Below are 19,681 nucleotides of genomic sequence, written 5' to 3' on the forward strand. Positions count from 1 at the left end.
GGACCTTCACAGTGAGTGTTACAGCTCTTAAAGATGGTGTGTCCGGAGTTTGGTTCTTCAGATGTTCAGATGTGTCCGGAGTTTCTTCCTTCCGGTGGGTTCGTGGTCTTGCTGACTTCAAGAATGAAGCCACGGACCTTTGCGGCAAGTGTTACAGCTGTTAAAGTGGTGCGGACTCAAAGAGTGAGCAGCAGCAAGATTTATTGTGAAGAACAAAAGAACAAAGCTTCCACAGCGTGGAAGAGGACCCGAGAGGGTTGCCACTGCTGGCTCGGGTGGCCAGCTTTTATTCCCTTTTTTGGCCCCACTCACGTCCTGCTGATTGGTCCATTTTGCAGAGTGCTGATTAGTCCATTTTACAGAGTACTGATTGGTACGTTTACAATCCTTTAGCTAGACGCAGAGTGCTGATTGGTGCATTTTTATAGAGTGCTGATTGGTGCGTTTACAATCCTTTAGCTAGACACAGAGTGCTGATTGGTGCGTTTTTACAGAGTGCTGATTGGTGCGTTTACAATCCTTTAGCTAGACACAGAGTGCTGATTGGTGCGTTTTTACAGAGTGCTGATTGGTGTGTTTACAATCCTTTAGACACACAGTGCTGATTGGTGCGTTTTTACAGAGTGCTGATTGGTGCATTTACAGTCCTTTAGCTAGTGTTTTTACAGAGTGCTGATTGGTGCATTTAGCTAGACACAGAGCACTGATTGGTGTGTTTACAATCCTCTAGCTAGACAGAAAAGTTCTCCAAGTCCCCACTAGACCGAGGAAGTCCAGCTGCCTTCACCTCTCACTTTGATGCAGCCTCACGTGTCATAAAGGTTTAGGGGCCTTACAGCCTCAGCCTCCCGCCACAGCCCAGCCGGGCTGGTCCCAGCCTGAGAGTACTTCCTTGGCCTCAGTGGGAGGCGCCCCAGCCCTTTTTGGCCCTAAGACCAGGCCCAGTGCCTGAGAAGTTCAAGGGGCGGCCAGAGACCTGCAGGGCTGCCTGTGCCCCGGGACATGCCAGGTCAAGTCATAGAAGGCCCATGTGGGGCCTTGCCCAGGAGCCCAGTTCTAGGCAGTCAGTGGCCGTGGTCGGGGAAGTGGTTCCCACATCCTGACCCTGGGACCCCTGCTGGGACTCCCACCCTCTGTCCCTCGGCAAATGAGTCCATTCTCCATCCTGTGTCCCCAAGTCAGTACATGGGGGCCAACCTTAAGTCCTTGGGACAGATGGCAGGAATGCCAGAGGTGGAGTGTGGGGGCCCAGCAAAGGGGGTAGGAAAGGAAGAGAGAAAAGGATATCTCTTCCTTAGGAAGGGAGGGTCGGGTGGGGAGGAGCAGCAAGAACTGACCGGAAGACGGGCAGCAGCCAAGAGGAGGCATCCTGCAGGGAGGAGGCCTGGGCAGAGGATCCCTGGGGGTGCACCCTCGGCTCTCCCTCCCCAGGAAGCAGGCGCCACAGCCTCTTCTCTCCTCCTCAAAGTGGCAGCAGCAGAGAACTTGAAGGCAGCACAGCCTTGTGACAGGGCCAGGACACCCAGGCCTCCCAGGCCCTCTGTGACCTGTCTTCCCTATGTTTTATCTCTTCCTCCCGGGCACAGAGAAGCTGATGACTGTGATTTAGGCTCCTGCTCATGGAAGGAGGACCAGGAGACTGCCGAGGGCAGCCTGGGCTGGAGGGAGTAGGATGTGTGCCCTGGGGGAGCAGAACCTGACCCAGGGGGTCCCTGGTGGGCCCTGCAGCATCAAGCCCTTTGCGCTGCTTGGGCAGCAGGGCCAGGGGCACTATATGGCAGGGCACTCTGAACCCCAGCTCCTGGCCATGCCAAGATAGGCAGGCCATGAACGAGGCTATGGCAGTAGAGACTCTTGCCCCAACTCACCGAGGCTGTCAGATTAGCTCACATCAGCCAGGGACTCACTCGGAATTCATAGAACAGCAGCAAAGCATGCCAGATGGGAAGAAACTCCATCCTGGAAAGAACACCAAGGAAGTGCCTGCAGCCAGTCACACTTCTTGCTTCAAGAATCCACAGCCAAGGAGAAGTGGGGGCTGAGGAAGGAGAATCCACAACTCTCTGGGCCAGGAGCTCTTAACCTGAGACTCACGTGTGGGCCTCAAGGCTCCAAGCAGATCCATGTGTGTGCACATGCGCGTGTCCACAGCTGGCATCAGATTTTACAAATGGGGCCATGATTTTAAAAGGTCAGCTTAAACCAGTAAGAGAACAGCCAGGGGAGCCAGAGTGTGCCCTGCCTCCCCGCACCCCCACCTCCGCTGCCCCGGGAGGGCACGTGCCAGGCACTGAGGATGTGTGGGGTGGTGCTGAGGTCAGAAGGCATGCAGGAAGTGCACATTCATCCCTCCGCAAGCTGCTCCTTCCCAGACTGCTTCTCAGGCATGCAAGGGGCTCTTTCTGTCTGTTTCCATCTGGCCATGCACATGGACAAGGCTGTGAAGCCATACCCTCTTCCTGTTTGGATTCTGCCTGCCTCTGGCTCTCCAGGGCGCAGCCCTGAGAACTTGGAGAACTTGGAGGCAGCAGTGCTGTGTCCCTGTAGGGGAGATTGCCCCAAAGGCACAAAGGGACTGTCTGGAAAGCCTCGGAGGCAGGGAGCCTAGCAAAGGTGAAGTCGGTGGCATCTGTAGGGAACCACATGGTGCGGATCACACGCAGCAGTGGAGAAGCAAGTCCATCACATGCCTGGGTAGCTGCCGTGTTGGCCTAATGCACCACAGCCATGGTTGCCAGGGCCCCCCGAGGCAGAGTCGCCCACATGGGATTTTCCTCTCGCCTGGCCTTGCATAAACATCTCTCCCTCCCTCGCAGAGCAGTGAAGGCAGAGGCTTTTCCCACCCTGCCTCCCTCATTCCTCACCTGTGCAGAGCCCCAGAATCGGGGAGAGAGTGGCCTGGGGGCAAACAGGATGGGGAGCAGCCTGGGCGGGCAGCTGTGAGGGAAGCTGGCTGAGGGACACCACACTTTCCTGTCTCCCACCCCTGGGATCTCCTGTGTCTCCTCCTTTTGTATTTCCTGTCTCCACTCAGGGGAGTCTGCGGAGGTCCTGCTGGCTCTGGGGACAGGGATGTCAGACAGGCCTGTGGGCCCGCCGTACCCTGAGCCTGTGCAAAAAACTTCAAAGGACAGAGGAGGCCTCTGGGATGAGCCCTTTGTCAGAGACATGCCTTTCCTCCCGGGGCCTGGACATCTATGCTGCCAGAGAGGGTGCAGCCAGGCCTGGGGAGACCCAATCAGCCTTTAGGATCCTTAGCCATGCACAGTAATGTGTCAGTCTGAGGCCAAAGGTCACCCTAGGACTGACGTTTGCCCCTAAAACCCAGTTTTCCCTGACTTTGCCTGCCACGGGGCCCAATGCTGCTGGGATAAAACTCTTCATGTCGTAAGCCACGTTGGCTCACTCCTATAGTCCCAGCACTTTGGGAGGCTAAGGCAGATGGATCACCTGAGGTCAGGAGTTTGAGACCAGCCTGGCCAGCATGGTGAAACCCTGTCTCTACTGAAAATACAAAATTTAGCTGGGCGTAGTGGTGCGTGCCTGTAATCCCAGCTACTCGGCAGGCTGAGGCAGGAGAATCGCTTGAACCCAGCAGGTGGAGGTTGCAGAGAGCCGAGATCACACCACTGCACACTAGCCTGGGCAACAGAGCGAGACTACATCTCAAAAAAAATAAAACAAAAAAACTGTTCATGTCAGTATACCTTGCGGGGCTCAGTGGTCCAAGGTGTTTTTATCCCTGGCTCTAAAAACGGGTGATAATGACCTGTTCTTATTTGGTTTCATTCCTTGTAGCCCAGGACAGTGTATTGTAGCCAAATGTCAGCAGCATCTTCATGTCACCAGACAGAAACAAGTTCTAGCAGAAAGCCAGAAAGCCATTTTCCCAAGTAATCACGGCAACAATCATCGTGGCTGCCAGCACTGGCTGAGGTCACGTTAGGCCCTGCCCTGCTCTGAGCACTCACGCGTGCTGGCTTTTTCGGTGAGCCCCTGGGGTCCTCACAGCAGCTCTGAGAGGCCAGCACTGTGTCATTCCCCACTTGTTTGGGCCAGGAGCCTGGCCCGAGAGCCCACACTCCTCACCCCACTCAGGAATCCCACCTGCGCCAGCACTGGAAGCTTCCACAGCCAGAGGGGAGGAGGAGAGGGGCCAGGCCATGGGCACAACCTGGCAGTGATGGGGGCATCTCTCCTCTCTTCACAGTGACTTCAGAGACCCCTTCCTGGCCTCAGGCCACGGCAATGCCTCATCTCTTGTCTTTTGCTGCCCGCCACCACTTCCTCCAGCCACACCAGCCCCAGGAAAGCACCTGTTTCTCTTGAAGCCCCTTCCTCCCACTCACCCCTCCCAGCCTCAGGAAGCAGCAGTAGGGATCACGAGCACTGGGGTCAGAGAGATCTAGGTTCACAGCCCTGCTTTGCCCATCCATCCCGTGACCTCGGACAAGGGTCCTACCTCACTGCTACCTCTTCCCTCTCTATAAACCAGGTGCTGGGGTGCCTGGGGGCTCTTTGAGCTCCCACATGGCAAGGGCTAGGCTAAATGCTCCCTGCATGTGAAGGGGGCCTTTGCTTGTGTCCTAGTTATTACAGGCCGGTGCAGAGGGCCCCTATGGGAGGCTTCCCTGGAGATCCCAGCTTCTCCTGCCCCTCTGTTCCAACACACTTGCTTATCTCAGGCTGCCTGGGTGGGTGGTGGAGTTCACATCTGTTCCCTCCTGGCTGTGACCTCTTAGACCCCCAGCTGAAAGTGCATGCGGAGGCTCCTCAGCGTCGCCCAGTGCTGGGTGATTTGTGTGATCAGCTCAGTTTGAATAGCGTCATGGCAGGCCACACAGGCCAAGTTTACTTACCCCGGAATCCCTGGCACCAGGTGCCCAGTAAGGGTCAGTACCCATTTTTGAAAGTTTATTAAAATAATGGAAGGCAGGGGCACCAATCACCTGAGCCTGAGGCCCCCGGCACTGCTGCCCAGAATGACATCCTCTCATACCCGTGCTTCCAGGCCCTCCCTTGTCCAGTTGGAAGCCCCAGCAGTCCAGCCCCCCTGCTCCACCAGCAGGGGGTGCCTTCCTCCACACCCTCTCCTCGCTGCCTTTGGCCCCAGCCCTCACCCTGCAGCAATAGCTCTTTCCCGGTGGCAGACTGCTATATGACCTCTCCACTGCCGCGTCAGCTGGAAGTCCCCACTGGGCCCTGCTGCATCCCATCGGCTTCTCTCTCGCTCTGACCTGAGCAGCTGCAAAGTCTCCTGGCTATGATTGATGCCTCCGGCGCTCCTGTCCTGCCGACCCAGGCCGGCCCACAGATGAGAAAGTGATTGCCCCTTGAGTGGGTTCCCGAGTTGGTGCCATTGCGGCGGCCTTTGTCTACGTAGCTGTGCACCCCCTCCAGTTCTGCAGACTCTACACCCCCAAGACCCTGCTCAGCCTCCCTTTCTCCCAGCCACTTGATTCTGGGGGGAAACTGCCCCTTCCCCACCCTGTCCTCTTGGTTCCATACCAGCCTCTCCATCACCCACCCCTTCTGTGGACCACTTCCTGTGCCAAGCATGACTTGATGCTCTTTAGCCCTGCCTGGTTCACAGGAGAGGAGCTGGCCTCGGAGAAGGTGGCGCTGCCTCCCCTGAGCGGCCTCTGGCCCTTCCCTTGTATCCTCCAGGCAGCAGATCTTGAGCCCACAACGGGCTGTCCGGGCACATGGACCCCAACCCCAGCAGGGAGGGAGGCCGGAGTGGAGCAGGGACCCTGCTGGGCCTGAACTGGGTGGCTGACGTTTTCACATCTGGTTCTGTTGAACTGTAACTCGCGTTATGTACTGAAGCCAGGGTTATTTTTATCCTGACATGTGAGGTTCCTTCACGTCATAACCACAAAACTCAATCCAAAACATCCCGGGGCAGGTTGTTTGTGAGACGTTCTGTGGATTCTCATGTCACCACATCAGGTTTCACTTAGTAACATCTGCAGGGCTGGCCCCCCGGCCGCCCACCCCGCCAGCCTGGGTTTCTGTGTGGAGTGCATCTCTGTGCCCCTGGCCAGCCGCCGGTCACGTGCACTTCCTGCCAGGGCCTGGCAGGCTCCTCACTTGCCCAAACCAGAAATGCAAGGCACAGCGGCCTTCGGCTGAGGGATGGCGCTCTCCCTCATGCTCCTGCCCTCTGCAGTATTGGGGAATGGAAATCCCACTCTCCTGGGCCCCTCAAAGAGAGCCTGTCTCCCGAGACACACAGCCAGGTTGTGGGCCCCCCTCTCCCTCGCCCCCCGCTGCAGCAGCTGCCCACCATCTACAGGGGGCTGTGCCTCAGTGGCACCCCTGAGTAAAACCGCTGAGGTCCTCGGAGCGCAGTGTTGGAGGGCGTGCCCTGAGCTGCCCTGTCCCGGCTCCCACTTTCCTCATGCGCCTGCAGCACCCAGCCCAGGACCCTGCTTACAAGAGCAGATGAGCCAGAGCCGGAGGTGGGCGGAAGAGCAGGCAGCAGTGAGGCAGAAATCAGCATACTTGAGGGGCCCATTTCTCCTGTAGTCACCCTCCCGGGGCGAGCTTGTTCTCTCTCCACCCATCTCCTCCTCCTGAGCCTGCAGCCCTGCCTCAGAGAGCATCTCAAGCCAAAGGGCAGCTCAGATCAACAGAGTGGCTGGGGGCGATGGGGGCCACTGAGGCTGGGAAAGAGCAAGCAGCCCCCACCCTGTCCTGCTAAGCACTGAGGCCTTTCCCATCCCTGTCCAGCCCGCCCTCCCTGCCCCTTCAAGTGTGGCCCCTTTCCCCACCTCCCCTGCTGGGAAAAGACTGCCCTGCTCAAACCTGTGGTCTCAATGCAGCCCCTCCCAAGGCTCCCAACCCTGTCTTGGGGAGGGCAGAAAGTCTTTAAGCCGTGGGAGCACTGTGAGGGCTGAGCTGCACTCAGCTGAGGATGTGAATCGCTTGCTGCGGCTTCTCGCAGCTGTGACACTGCCCTCCTCCCTTCCACTAAGGGCCTCAGCTCCAGGGTCCAAGGGGCAGCCTGGACATTGAGAGTCCATTTTGGGTCCACACTAGGGGCTGTGGCTAAGGAGACCAGAGTTGTGTCCAGAGCAGCCCAGCCCTTCTCTTCTGCCATCTTTAGCCAGACTGTCAGCGGAGAGATGGGCTGATCTCCCTCCCCAGATGTGTGGGGGTCACAGGTGGCCCCCCTTCTTCCTCAGAGCATCCTGATAGAGCACTGTGAATTTGTGCCAGAAATGAAATCTCCCCACTCAGACATTTCAGACCAGCCCCCAGACATCCATTCTGAGACTCAGAATGAGAACAGTCTGCCCTGCGCAGTGCTCTGCGCTATGGGACACTTGCCAATAAAAAGGAGCCCCCATGTATTGAGTGCAGACTGTGCGGCAGGCTCCGGACCCGGCACATTACATGTTTTTATCTCATTTAATAGGGGCTCTTACTGCACTCACTTTACAGATGAGGAAACTGAGGCTTAAACACCATGCTCAGTGCTTCCTACTGCCCCTGTGAGGCTGGAACGGCCCCGCACCTCTCCCCACTCCAAACAAGCACCTGGGAGAAGCTTGCAGTGAACTGGGTGCCTCCAGTGTGGGCAGCATGAAGCCAGTGCCCTCCAGCCAGGCCACCACGGCCTACCAAATTCATCTCCTGAGGGTGGGAACAGTGAGGCAGGGCTGTCTCAACAGCTGTCTCTGCAGCCACCTCTTTAGAGATCAGCCCCCAGCTGGGCCTGGGGTAACTCGATCTATAAGAATGTGACACTTGATTCTGCAAACAGCCCCTTTGGGCCAGGGAGCAGAGACTCTTTGCCATTCCAGAGTCACTCAGGACCTCCCAAGCCAGGCTGATTCAGGCAGGGACCCAGCACAATGCAGTCCAAACAAGAAGTGGAATGAGGCCTTTCCTTGAACTGGCCTTCTCACTCAGGGCTCCTTCATGCCGCTCACGCGAGCTGTCTAGGAGGTTCTTGGGATTGAGGATGCTACAGTTTGGAGGTGTGGCTCTTGGTAAGGAATCCCTTATAGAGTGATTCACAGCTGGGAAAAACAGCACAGAAAAATGCCTTTTCTAGACCCAGCCATCTCCCCGGAAGGACCATGAGAGGACATACGGGAAGTCTGAGCTCAGCAAAAAAGACGGAGCTCCTGGGAGGAGAGTCTTGCTGCTGCTTCCTGCCCGCTGGCATCAAATACAGTCAGTCTGTCCAGACGCCTCCGTGAGATTCACTTGGAATACTCTGGATGGTTCTGCACATTCTTGTTTTGTGCTTTGGGCTGATGCTTCTGGGAACATCTGATGCTTCTGGCCACATCTGATGCTTCTGGCCAAGTTTGGTTCCCAGATCCTCCACATCCTGCCTATCTTGTGCTTGTGCCTGGCCATTTCCTCACTGGTCCAGGGAGAAAGTGATGGCTCCCACGCAACTTCTGGACCAGAAAGGGGCCAGCCTGGAAAATGATGGTCCCAGATGCCTCTGTTGGCCGCTCTGCATCCCCCAGTGTCCTCCCTGGGTTTCCAGAGAGCTGCGGCCAGGTGCTGGCTCCATAGCTCTTCACAGCGTCATTTCCCGCATCCTCAGTCTCAGCTTGGCAGGACCTGGGTTTCCGTCTTTATGCCATCTTCTGCCCTCCTGCATAGCAAGGCACCACCTCCTAATCTGTGAGCCCTAAACATGTCCGAACATTAGTGTCGAAGAGACAGGCAGCCTGGCAGAGCTGCAAAGGACATGGGCTCTGAAGAACAGCTGCCTGGGTCAGCAACTCTAGCACTCACCAGCTATGTGACTTTGGATAATCCTTACCCAAATTCACAGCTCCTCTGTGTATATAATGGAAATGGTAATGGTGCATATTTTTCAAGTGTTTTTTTTGTTTGTTTCTTTGTTGGTTGGTTTTTAGGGTGTTAGATACTATGTGTGAAGGGTTTAGGCAGGTCAAGCACATAGTAGGTGCTCAATAAATGGTAGCTATGAATTGGCTATTAAGATATCATGTTATACTGGAACAATTAGATATCCATATGCAAAAGGATTTAGACCCTTTCCTCACACTGTATATAAAAAGTAACTCAAAATAGACCAGAGACCTAAAATATATCAGCAAATCTTTATGACCTTAGATTAGGTAATTTCATAGCTATGACACCAAAGGCACAAGCAACCAAAGAAAAAATAGACACATTGGGCTTAATCAGAGTTAAAAATTTTGTGCTTCAAAAAAATTTTTTTAATAAAAAGAGGCTGGGCACAGTGGCTAATACCTATAATCCCAACACTTTGGGAGGCCAAGGCAGAAGGGTCACTTGGGCCCAGGAGTTTGAGACTAGCCTGGGCAACATAGGGAGACCCCATCTCAAAGAAAAAATTTAGCTGGGTGTGATGGCACACGCCTGTAGTCCTAGCTACTTGAGAGGCTGAGGTGGGAGGATTGCTCGAGCCCAGGAGTTTGAGGCTGCAGTGAACTGTAATCACTTCAGTGCACTACAGCCTGGGCAACAGAGCAAGACACTGTTTATTAGGCTGTTCTTGCATTACTATAAAAAAATACATGGCTGGGCGCAGTGGCTCACACTTGTAATCCCAGCACTTTGGGAGGCCAAGGGAGGCAGATCACGAGATCAGGAGATCGAGACCATCCTGGCTAACATGGTGAAACCCCACCTCTACTAAAAATAGAAAAAATTAGTCAGGTCTGGTGGCACACGCCTGTAGTCCCAGCTACTTGGGAGGCTGATGCAGGAGAATTGCTTGAACCCGGGAGGCGGAGGTTGCAGTGAGCCAAGACCGTGCCATTGTACTCAAGCCTGGGAGACAAAGCAAGACTCTGTCTCAAAAACAAAAACAAAAACAAAAAAACCTGATTGAGAGTAGGTAATTTATAAAGAGATTTAATTGGCTTACAGTTCTGCAGGCTTTATAGAAAGCATGGTGTTAGCATCTGCTTGGTTCCTGAGGCGGCCTCAGGAAGTTTACAATCATAGTGGAAGGCAAAGGGGCAGCAGGCAGAGGAGGCCAAAGCAGGAGCAAGAGAGTAAGAGGAAGGTGCCCCACGCTTTTAAACAGCCAGATCTCAGCAGAACTTGCTGTCTCAAAGATAACACTAAGGGGATGGTGCTAACCCATTCATGAGAAATCCACCCCCATCATCCAGTAACCTCCCACCAGGCCCCACTTCCAACACTGGGAATTAAATTTCAACATGAGATTTGGGTGGGGACAAATAATCAAACTATAGTATCACCCTGTCTCAAAAAAAAAAAAAATCAACAGAATGGGAGAAAATACCAGCTGATGAATGGACAAACAAAATATAGAATAGCCATATTCCATATTTTGGAATATAAAGTGGAATATTATTCAACCCTAAAAATGAATACAGAACTGATACATACTACAACATAGATGAACTTTGAAAACGTGCTGAGTGAAAGAAGCCACCTACTGCTTAGTTCTATTTATAGGAAACATCCAGAATAGGCAAATCCATAGAGACAGAAGGTAGATGAGTGATCGCTAGGGGCCATGGAAGTGAGAATGGTGAATGACTGCTAATCAGTATGGGGTTCCTTTTGGGAGTTGATAAAAATGTTCTGAAATTAGTGGTGATGGCTGCACAACTTTGTGAATGTCCTGAAAACTACTGAATTGCACACTTTAGAAGGATTAACCTTACGGTATATGGATGATATCTCAATAAAGCTGTTTTCTTTTTAAAGATGTCCTGCCTTGGGCCGGGTGTGGTGGCTCACACCTGTAATCCCAGCACTTTGGGAGGCCAAGGCAGGTGGATCACCTGAGGTCAGGAGTTCGAGACCAGCTTGGCCAACATGGTGAAACCCCACCTCTACTAAAAAAAAAAAAATTACAAAAATTAACTGGGCGTGGTGGCGCATGCCTGTAATCTCAGCACTCAAGAGGCTGGGACAAGAGGATAGCTTGAATCCAGGAGGCAGAGGTTGCAGTGAGCCAAGATCACACCACTGCACTCCAGCCTGGGCAACAAACCAAGACTCAGTCTTAAAAAAAAAAAAAAAAAAATTCCTGCCTCAGGCACAGTGAGTGAGGATCCCTTCCATCCCTTGGTAACTCCTTTCACAGAGCTGTGGAGGTTGGCATATATTAGAAGGGATGTCCAGGGAAGATACCAACGGGCATACAGATACGCTACCCCAGACCATCCAAGTATTCCACCAGCCTTTCCCTTGTCCCCTTGGTGCTGGGTACTTTACCAAGGGGCATGTGTGCCTGGGAGGTCTGGAAGGGATGGTGGTATCTGTACTTCGGTGTGTTTTCTAGCTGGGACACGCGTCAGAGACATTTGTGCTCCTGGTTAGAAAGTCACCTCAGGCTTTGAAAGTTTTCAGAGTTCTATCCTAAAAGAGCATCTTTGCCTGAGGATGAGGAAGAAAGAACTTTTGATTTCAAAAGTAAAGTTTAAAACACTGTGTAACATTTGTCAGTGTCTGCTGTCTGTAATCGAGTGGCTGTGCGCATCATTCCTTTTCCTCAGGTCACATTAGGAAAGGAGCTTGGCTTTTGCCTCGTGTGGGTCCATCAGTTTTGTTGACCATTGAGCCACAATGACTTGACTCACTGACACAAGTACCTTACCCATTTATTCTCTTTGACTTCTTGTTTGTCCTTAATGGCCCAAATAGATCTCGAGTGTATTTCATTTACTGGGATAATGAGTAGAATTTGTTTTTTAAAAAAAATCATAGCACCTAGCAGGGTCTTATACGCATGAGATGTTCACTAAGTGGTTTAGGCTTGGATGAAAGGGTGGACAGTAATGGGATTTTTTTTTTTTCATGTTACGAGTAGGACTTTAACTAGTGGGCATTTTTGCAGTAAGCCAAGTTGTATTTGCTTGTGCAGACTTGCCTTTTTCTCTGTTGCTCCATGGCTCTTGATTAGAGATTTTCCCTCATCTTGTTATAACACCCCACACACACATCTTTTTGGCATTTATAGTTGTTTATATTCTGTGTGGATCTCATCACCCTGTGGACACATAATCAGAATAAATGCTGGCTCTATCCCTTTCTCTACAGGTACCAAAGGCTTAGAATGTTCTCCTTCCACTCCCACCATGAATTCTTACTTTTATAAGTTCATGATCAACCTTCTCAAGAGATTCAGCAGCGAACGGAAGCTCCTGGAGGTCAGAGGCCCTTTCATCATCAGGTCAGCCTTGGCGGCGCGCTTTCTCCTCTTCCTCCCACGGCCCCGGCTTTTCACTTTCACGCCATTCAAGTGTCAAAGCAGCCACCTTCTCTTTCCCTTCTCTCTCCTCCTTTTCCTGACCTTTGGATCTGTTCTTAAAAGAAATGAAGAAGGTTGCCCCTTCATACTAGTTGCTGATGCTTCTGACATGAAACAGACAGGTCAGTGTTGATGTTTTTCCGCAAAACTGAATTCATTTTTTGCTTCCTGAGTTACTATCTTCCCCTGAGGTGGAATAGCCTCTTATTCAATGCCATTGTCAGGCTTTTGGAGAGGAAAGGAGGTGAGCCAGATGGCATGGGACATGGGGCTGTGCTCCAGGCCCAGCCCCCAGTGCGGGATTTAGCCAGGCTTGGTGGAGCCAGGCTCCTGAGTCATGTGAGCCCAGCCCAGGATAGTGCCAGGGCACCAGCCCCAGAGGCTGGAGGCATCTAGAACTGTCATCACCAGCAGCATGGCTGGGGCTGGTCTTTTGCCTCCAACTCAGCTCCAAGAAGTAGCAGAAGAGTGGCCCAGTGTCACCCTCAGCCTGGTGAAAGCTAGAGCAGGGCACAAATTCCTCCAGCTTCTACACCAAAGCCAGGTGGAGGAGATTTCTAGAGTAGTCTGTATGGCCCTAGGTGCTGTCCAGCCGTGGTTCTCAGCCCTGCATGTTAGATCACTGGAGAGGCTTTAAAAAAAGATGCCTTATACAAAATTAGCCAGGTGTGGTGGTACATGCCTGTAATCCCAGCTACTCAAGAGGCTGAGACACACAAATCGCCTGAACCCGGGAGGTGGACGTTGCAGTGAGCCGAGATCACACCACTGCACTCCAGCCTGGGCGAAAGAGCAAGACTCTCTCCAAAAAAAAAAAAAAAAAAAAAAAGCCTGGGCCTCCCTCTGATGAGTGAAATCGGAACCCCTGGGGTGATGGGGTTATTAAAGTGGTCTGGGGTGCTTGGGGACTGAGTAGACTACCGACTACCATGGTCTGGGGGTCAGGAGTTGAAGGAGTCCCGGCAGGGGCCTAGGCTGTATGGGGCTTCAAGGCAAGAAAGAGCCTGGGGAGCTCATCTTGCTGTAAACTAATAAGCAGCTTCAGCCTGTGGGCCACAGTGAGGATCAGAGACCTTACTCAGGGGTCAGCACGGAGGCACTGACAGGGCTTGAGCAGGGGATCAATGTGACTGGATTTCTGGCTTGAAAGACAACTGTTGCTGGGGCGAATGGGTTGGAGGGGCTGAGGTGGAGCCAGCTGGGAGGCTGTTGTCCAAGCAGAGACTGTGGCAGCTTGTGAGGGGGATGGGAAGCTGCAGCCGGATTCGAGAATGAGGATTCGAGACTGAGTAGGAAGTAGATTTGTCTGGTGACTGATGTGGAGAGAGTGAGGGGAGAGGGAGCTGGGAGTGTCAGGGTGTCCAGGCCTCTGGTTTGGGCAGCGGGTGGATGGTGATGCCAGTCCCCGAGGTGGGAGCCCCAGAAGAGTGGCAGGGAGTGAGGAGGGGGTGCATGTTTGAGTTTGAATTACTTTGGGGACATCAAAAAGAAGGTATTGAAGAAGTAGTTTGCTGTACCAGGCTCTCCAAGGGGGTACCGAGGCCCAAGATACAATCTCGAAATTGATGGCATAGTCATTCATTCATTCATTCATTCAACAGATGTTTACTGAACACTAACTCTGTGCAAGGGACCATTCTAGATGGTTCTGCACTTGTGGAGCTTTCATTCTTAGGGAGTTCTTAAGAAGAGGTAGAGTGAGAGGGAAGGGGTCTGAGGCTGAACCCTACGTGTTCCAGACTGTAATGATTGGGGAAAGAAGGAGAAGTCAGAAAAGGAGGCTATGACGAAGGGCCAGAGAGGTAAAGGAAGCAGCCAAGCAGGGAGATGGCAGGAGGCAGTGAGGGAGGTGAGACCCGGGGATGGTCTGCTGCGAGCCGCTGCAGGAGCCTGAATGCTGCTGGGGGAGTTGAGGGAGTGGAGCGTACAGGAGGTGACCGGCCAGCTCAGGAGCTGAGGTGGAGTTGAGGGCACCCTGGGGATGGGGCCGCAGAATTGAGTTGTGGGAGAGGACAGGCCTGCCTGACCAGAAAGACAAAGAGCAGGACCACAGTGGGGGACAGGGCTTCTGATGGTCTGGCCACCAAAAGGATGCCCCTGTGATAGTGGGGAGGCTGTCACCACCCTCTTGCTTCTCTGGGCTCTTCTAGAGCAGGGCTTCTCGAACTCAGCGCCGTTGGCATTGGAGCTGGATAGCTCTTCGGGATGGCAGCTGTCCTGCGCCCTGTAGGATGTCAGCAGCATCCCAGGCCTCTGCCCCCTGGATGCCAGCAGCACTTGCATTCACCCAGTTGGGACCGTCTGAAATGTCTCTAAACATTGCCAGAGGTCCCCTAGGGAGGAGAATCACCCCAGTTGAGAACCACCGTGTCAGAGAGACAGAAATGGATTCTTAACCTTCATTGGCCAAAAGAGGAAGATTTCCATGGTGTTTCTTCCCATCACGTTGTCCAGTTTCAGGTAGGGAATTGAGGTAGAGGTTAGCTATGGTGCAAGAGGCCCCCCCCCACCAGGAAAGCAGCGGAATGTTCCCACAAGAGTGACAGTTAACATCATGTGGTTTTCCAAATTGCAGAGGCATCAGTACTCATGATGAGCTCTCCTTGCCTGGACGACTTACAGGGAGTCAGTGGAGGGAGAGGCCTTTGGAGGAGGAATCTATAGCTAGCGTCCCCTCTGGAGAACTGGGCTGAGGTGGGTTTTCCACCCTGTCTCAGCCCCACATGACCAAGACGCATGGCGAGAAGGAGTTTGGGGTAGTAACCAGCATCTCCAGGCTGCATGGAGCAGAAGTGCAGGCCCCATGGGCATGCTTGCATGCCCTCCCTACCCGCTCAGGGCCTGAGGCTCTGTGAAGCTGGAGGCCAGCCCACTGCCATGTTCCCAGGTGCAGACTCCAGGCCAGGGAGGCTTTGCTTGCTTTGCAGTGCATCTCCTGGGCTTCCTGGGCTCACGGGAATCGTCATTTTGCAGAAGGGAAAATAAGAGGAAGTAACGTGCCCACTGGGCTGGGCAGGAGCTGGGCTGCAAACTCCTGCACTCTGCTAATTCAGCAGCCGCCACTTTGTCCCTTCTGTGTGGGAGTGCAGAGCCTGGTGCCGTGAGAGGCCCTGAACATCCTGTGTGCCAGGACCACCTGAGGCCCAGCTCCTCAGTGTGCTCAGGAGCTGGGCCAGTGGGTCCTCCCTTCCCACCCTCCAGGGGCTCAGTATGGCGATCGCTTGCTCTTCTGGGGCTCAAACCTGCCATGGACCACACTGGGTTCTCAGTGGAAATTGAGGCTGGCCTCCAGGCCTCACTCCCACCCGCACAGCCACAGAAGGTCTCTTAGCCATTGGCATCCCCACTAGAAGCCCAGTGGGCCGGGACGGAAGGAACCTTGTGGCTGGGCCTTTCACAGAGGACTGGGTCTCTCCTAGTCCTTCACCCGGTTTCTCCAGACTGCTGTCCCCCAAAAGCAGCACCCACACCTGTCAATGTGCATCCTGGCAGACAGCCACCTGGCCCAGCTGGTTCGGGAACCTGCTGCCCACTCTGCCAGCATACCAAGCCATTGTCAACCAGCCTCAGGGTTGCAGGCCCAGCCACCCAGTCTGGGGGCACACACAGCATCTGACATGGAAAAGGCCCTGCAAACATGTGGCTTCCTCCATCCTCCCCATGCTCCTGTGGGGGGCTGAGGCCCTTCCAAAGAGCTTTGTTGAGGTAGGGGGCGGGTATCCACCTGCCCTCCTGCTTCTCCATTGCACTTCCTTTTCTCCTGCGATGACTTTAAAGAGGGGCATCGTTGGCTGGGTGCAGTGGCTCATGCCTGTAATCCCAGCACTTTGGGAGGCCGAGGTGTGCAGATCACGAGGTCAGGAGTTCGAGACCAGCCTGGCCAACATAGCAAAACCCCGTCTCTACTAAAAATATAAAAATTAGCCAGGCATGGTGGCACATGCCTGTAATCCCAGCTACTCGGTAGACTGAGGCAGGAGGATCGCTTGAACCCAGGAGGCGGAGGTTGCAGTGAGCCGAGATCGCACCACTGCACTCCAGCCTGTGCGACAGAGCAAGACTTCGTCTCAAAAAAATAAATAAATAAATAAATAAAGAGAGGCATCGCGATGGTTCCGCAGATGCTGGCATGAAGCCACAGGCCTGATGAGGAGCACAATGATTTCTTAACCCCCTCTTTAGCTGTTAGGCAAACTCTAAGTTGTTCTTCTCAGCCTCCAAGATTGCACACTGAGAAAGAAAGGAAAGAGATTCTTCTGGCCAGCAAGTGAAAAGCTGTTCTTTTGGCAGGAGTGTGTTTAGCTCTGGGACCTGGAGCGGCTGCTATAGAAAGACAGAGGCATCGGGAGTTCTTGAAGACACACATCTGGTGGGGGTTCTTGGCATTGAGGAAGATGCATGATTTCCCTAAAGACCCTGGGAGCGTTTCCTCTTCCCCAGGCAGCTTTCCCAGGCCACACCTCCATGTCGGAGTCAGTGGGGGTGAGAACCGGGTACCCAAGCTCCAGCCAGGCTTGAGTGGGTTGGACTTCCTGTCGGTGTCCACACAGCCTCCTTTTCTGGTGGACATAACGGTTGAGATGCATGTCAAGGTGAAGCCAATGGCTTTAAAACCTTCATTTTTTAGCCAGCTACTCTGGCTCCAGGCCCTTTCCTTAGCAGCAGGGAGTTGAGGCCAAGCTCACAGATAGAGCGAAGATGGCGACATGTGTGGTGGGGTGCTGTACCCCCACTCCCTCCACAGGACTTTGCAGGACTAAGGCAGATGAGCCTCCTGAGGCACTCGTTTGGGGCTCAAACCCCAATTCCTCCCATTTTTAACTGTGTGACCTGTTTCCAAGGCCTTTCTGCTTTGTCTGTGACACAGCGATGATAGTGCCTGCCATGTCATAGTGTGGTGGGGTTATATAAATGGCGCATGTCTCAGCCCCAGTGCTGGCTGTGTCTGATAAAGCGGGGCTGTTGTTCAGCCTCCCCACAGGGCTTGTGCTTCCCAGGGTGGTCTGTGGAGGGGGAACCACACCCCTGAGGGGATGAAATCATGGCACCTTCCGTGCCGAGAGCTGGCTCCAGTGCACCGGCCCTGTTGCCCCAGTGCCCAGGGCACCCACCAGCGGCCCGGCCCGGCTCCGCTAAAACAACTCTGCCCGGAGTAGGTGTTGGTGTGCGTTGCCTTCCCCCGGCCTCTTCCCACCCTCCATGCTAATGCAGGCAGAACAAGCCCAGGCCTTGTCTCCCCGTGAACCATCCACTTATACTCAGTAGAAAGGAGAGGAGGGAGAAAACCCAGCCTCTTTGATAAACTGTGATATGAACTCCAGCGTGACCCGACAGCTGTGATCTTTACAAGGCCTGCTTCTGTGCTGGGAAGCGAGCAAGTCTGAAGACAGTCGCTCTGCCTGCCAACACGGCCCTCCGGCCAGCCGCACTTTGGCTTCAGCGACTGTGCATTTTTCCCCTCCTCTTCCTCCCTGCCGCCTTGCAGAGAGGACTGGTGGAGAATGCTTGCATCTGTAATGAGCCACTGTATGTGGTGAATGCCAGGGCCTGATCCGAACCGGCCCAGTTAATGGTAGATGAGGTCCGAGCCACCTCCCAGGGGAACAGGGCACTCCTAAGATGAGGCGGGCATTTGGAGAGGATGGGGCCCACAAGGGAAAGGAGGAAGCAGTCATGGGACTTCTTTCATGAGATCCTGACCCAGAGAAGCCCAGCAGCAAGGCTTCCGGTTCATTCTGGGCCTCCTCTCACCTCTGCTACAGACAGGCGTGGCAGCCTGTCCAGCTGAGCAAATGCTCAGTCCCTAATATGTGCCTCTGCTACTGCCCCTCCCCAGTGTCCTGGGTTTGCATAAGAGCCCTTGTGTTGGGAAGAGGGGGAATAGGTGGAGTGGGGAGCTGATTGGTCACTGAGGGGGTGGGGGGCCGGGCAGCCGCTAGAAACTGGACTTGTTTTTAATTGTGGGGCCTGGGGGAAGGGCCTGAGAAGAAACTCTCTTTCATGCCGTAATTGGGAAATTCCACTTTGCTGGCCTCGTGCATTCTGCCCTGTGGACAGGGCCCTTGGCTGGGGCCAAATCACCAAGGTGTCCAAGGCCACCGGCCGTCTGCACCACTGGCGCCCCTCCCAAGCCCAGCTCCCACATCAGGCTCTGTCATCCCCCGCAGCTGCCGAATCTCGAGTCCATTTGGCATCGGGACCCCCTCCTCACTCTGTGAGTCTTTGTGCGTGCCCCCTCACCTGCCTGGAGACATTGGCCGGGCCCCCAGAAGCCCATTGTGCTGGTGCTAATGGATGGCGAATTAGAGTGAAGTGGCCAGACCAGATCCCTGTTTGCCTCTGGCCCCAGCTCACAAGCTAGAGCTTCTAGGCGGCCCCACTCTTCCTCTCACCCTTTTAATGGATTGCGTTCATTTGTTCGGGATAAAAATAAATTGCTGTGGCAAATGTGCACCAACCTAAGTCTGTTTGCTAGAAGAGGCCCCGATCCCCCTACTCAAATGCAGATGGGTTTTGATCTTTCATAAGTCCGTAGCCGTATCGATTGGGCCCCCAGCTGAGGGGAGGGAGAGAGGACATTGAACAGGCAGGAGGAATTCTTCCACAGAGCTTCCTGCTTCCCTCTCAGCAGAAGCTTCTCTTCTTGCTGGCTTGAGTTGTCTGTCCAGCTCCTTGTGTGAATCTTCTGGAGCTTTCCACAGCCGTTCCCTGCCCAGGGGCCAGGGCTGAAGTGTTTTTGTCGCCATGCAAGGGACGCAGAGGAGTGTGTGCAGCAGGAGCCGCTTTACACAACCGGCTCTCGGCTTCTCATCTCCTAATTAGAGACCCCTTTGCAATGGGAATGGCAGGGGGACCCAGCAGGCCCAAGAGGCCCAGTCTGACACACAGAAAAGACTGTTGGGAGAAAAAGAGTGCTGCCTTCCCAGGTGAAAAGATGACCTTGTGAGGTGCAAAGTTCAGGGAGCCCAGAGAGCCTGGCCCAGCCTGCATTCCATTGTTCCCTAGTCCATGGCAAAATGACCAGCGTCCCTGCACCTCACAGAACCATCGGAGGTTGTTCCCTGTTGACCCAGAAGTGGCTGGAGATGGAGTGGGGGGTGGTCCTGGCCTTGCTCTGCCTCCTCCAAGCAGTCCCCACGGTGTCATACACACTGGCACTCCCTGTAACAAGGGATGGCTTTTCTCCTGCAAAATGGATACCACATGTGGCAGGCCTTGCTAGACCAGGCTGGGATGAATTAGGTCTGACCTGGGGTATGAGGGGAGTAGAGGAAATGCTGGCCAGAGGGAGCCCTGCACAGTGTGCCTAGGGGGCCCAAGAGCCTCAAAGGGGTGGCATCTTGGTGTTTGCGGGGTCCACTGGGCTTTGAGCAGGGCTGGTGGGAGGAGACTAGAGGTCACAGGTGAACTTGGCAAGAGGTGGCC

At 54.0% G+C, this 19,681-nt stretch overlaps 1 protein-coding gene across 1 annotated transcript in view; it reads left to right on the forward strand.

Annotated features, from left to right (window-relative positions):
- Positions 1-19,681, forward strand: part of VAC14 (VAC14 component of PIKFYVE complex) — a 113,787-nt gene that overhangs the window by 57,550 nt on the left and 36,556 nt on the right. Inside the window, exon 14 of the mRNA XM_003829478.6 lies at positions 12,046-12,178. Within this exon, the coding sequence (XP_003829526.3) occupies positions 12,046-12,178 (133 nt within the window). The remainder of the gene's footprint in view (positions 1-12,045; positions 12,179-19,681) is intronic.

This window comes from Pan paniscus, chromosome 18 (assembly GCF_029289425.2).
Source record: "Pan paniscus chromosome 18, NHGRI_mPanPan1-v2.0_pri, whole genome shotgun sequence".
Classification (NCBI taxonomy): Eukaryota; Metazoa; Chordata; class Mammalia; order Primates; family Hominidae; genus Pan; species Pan paniscus.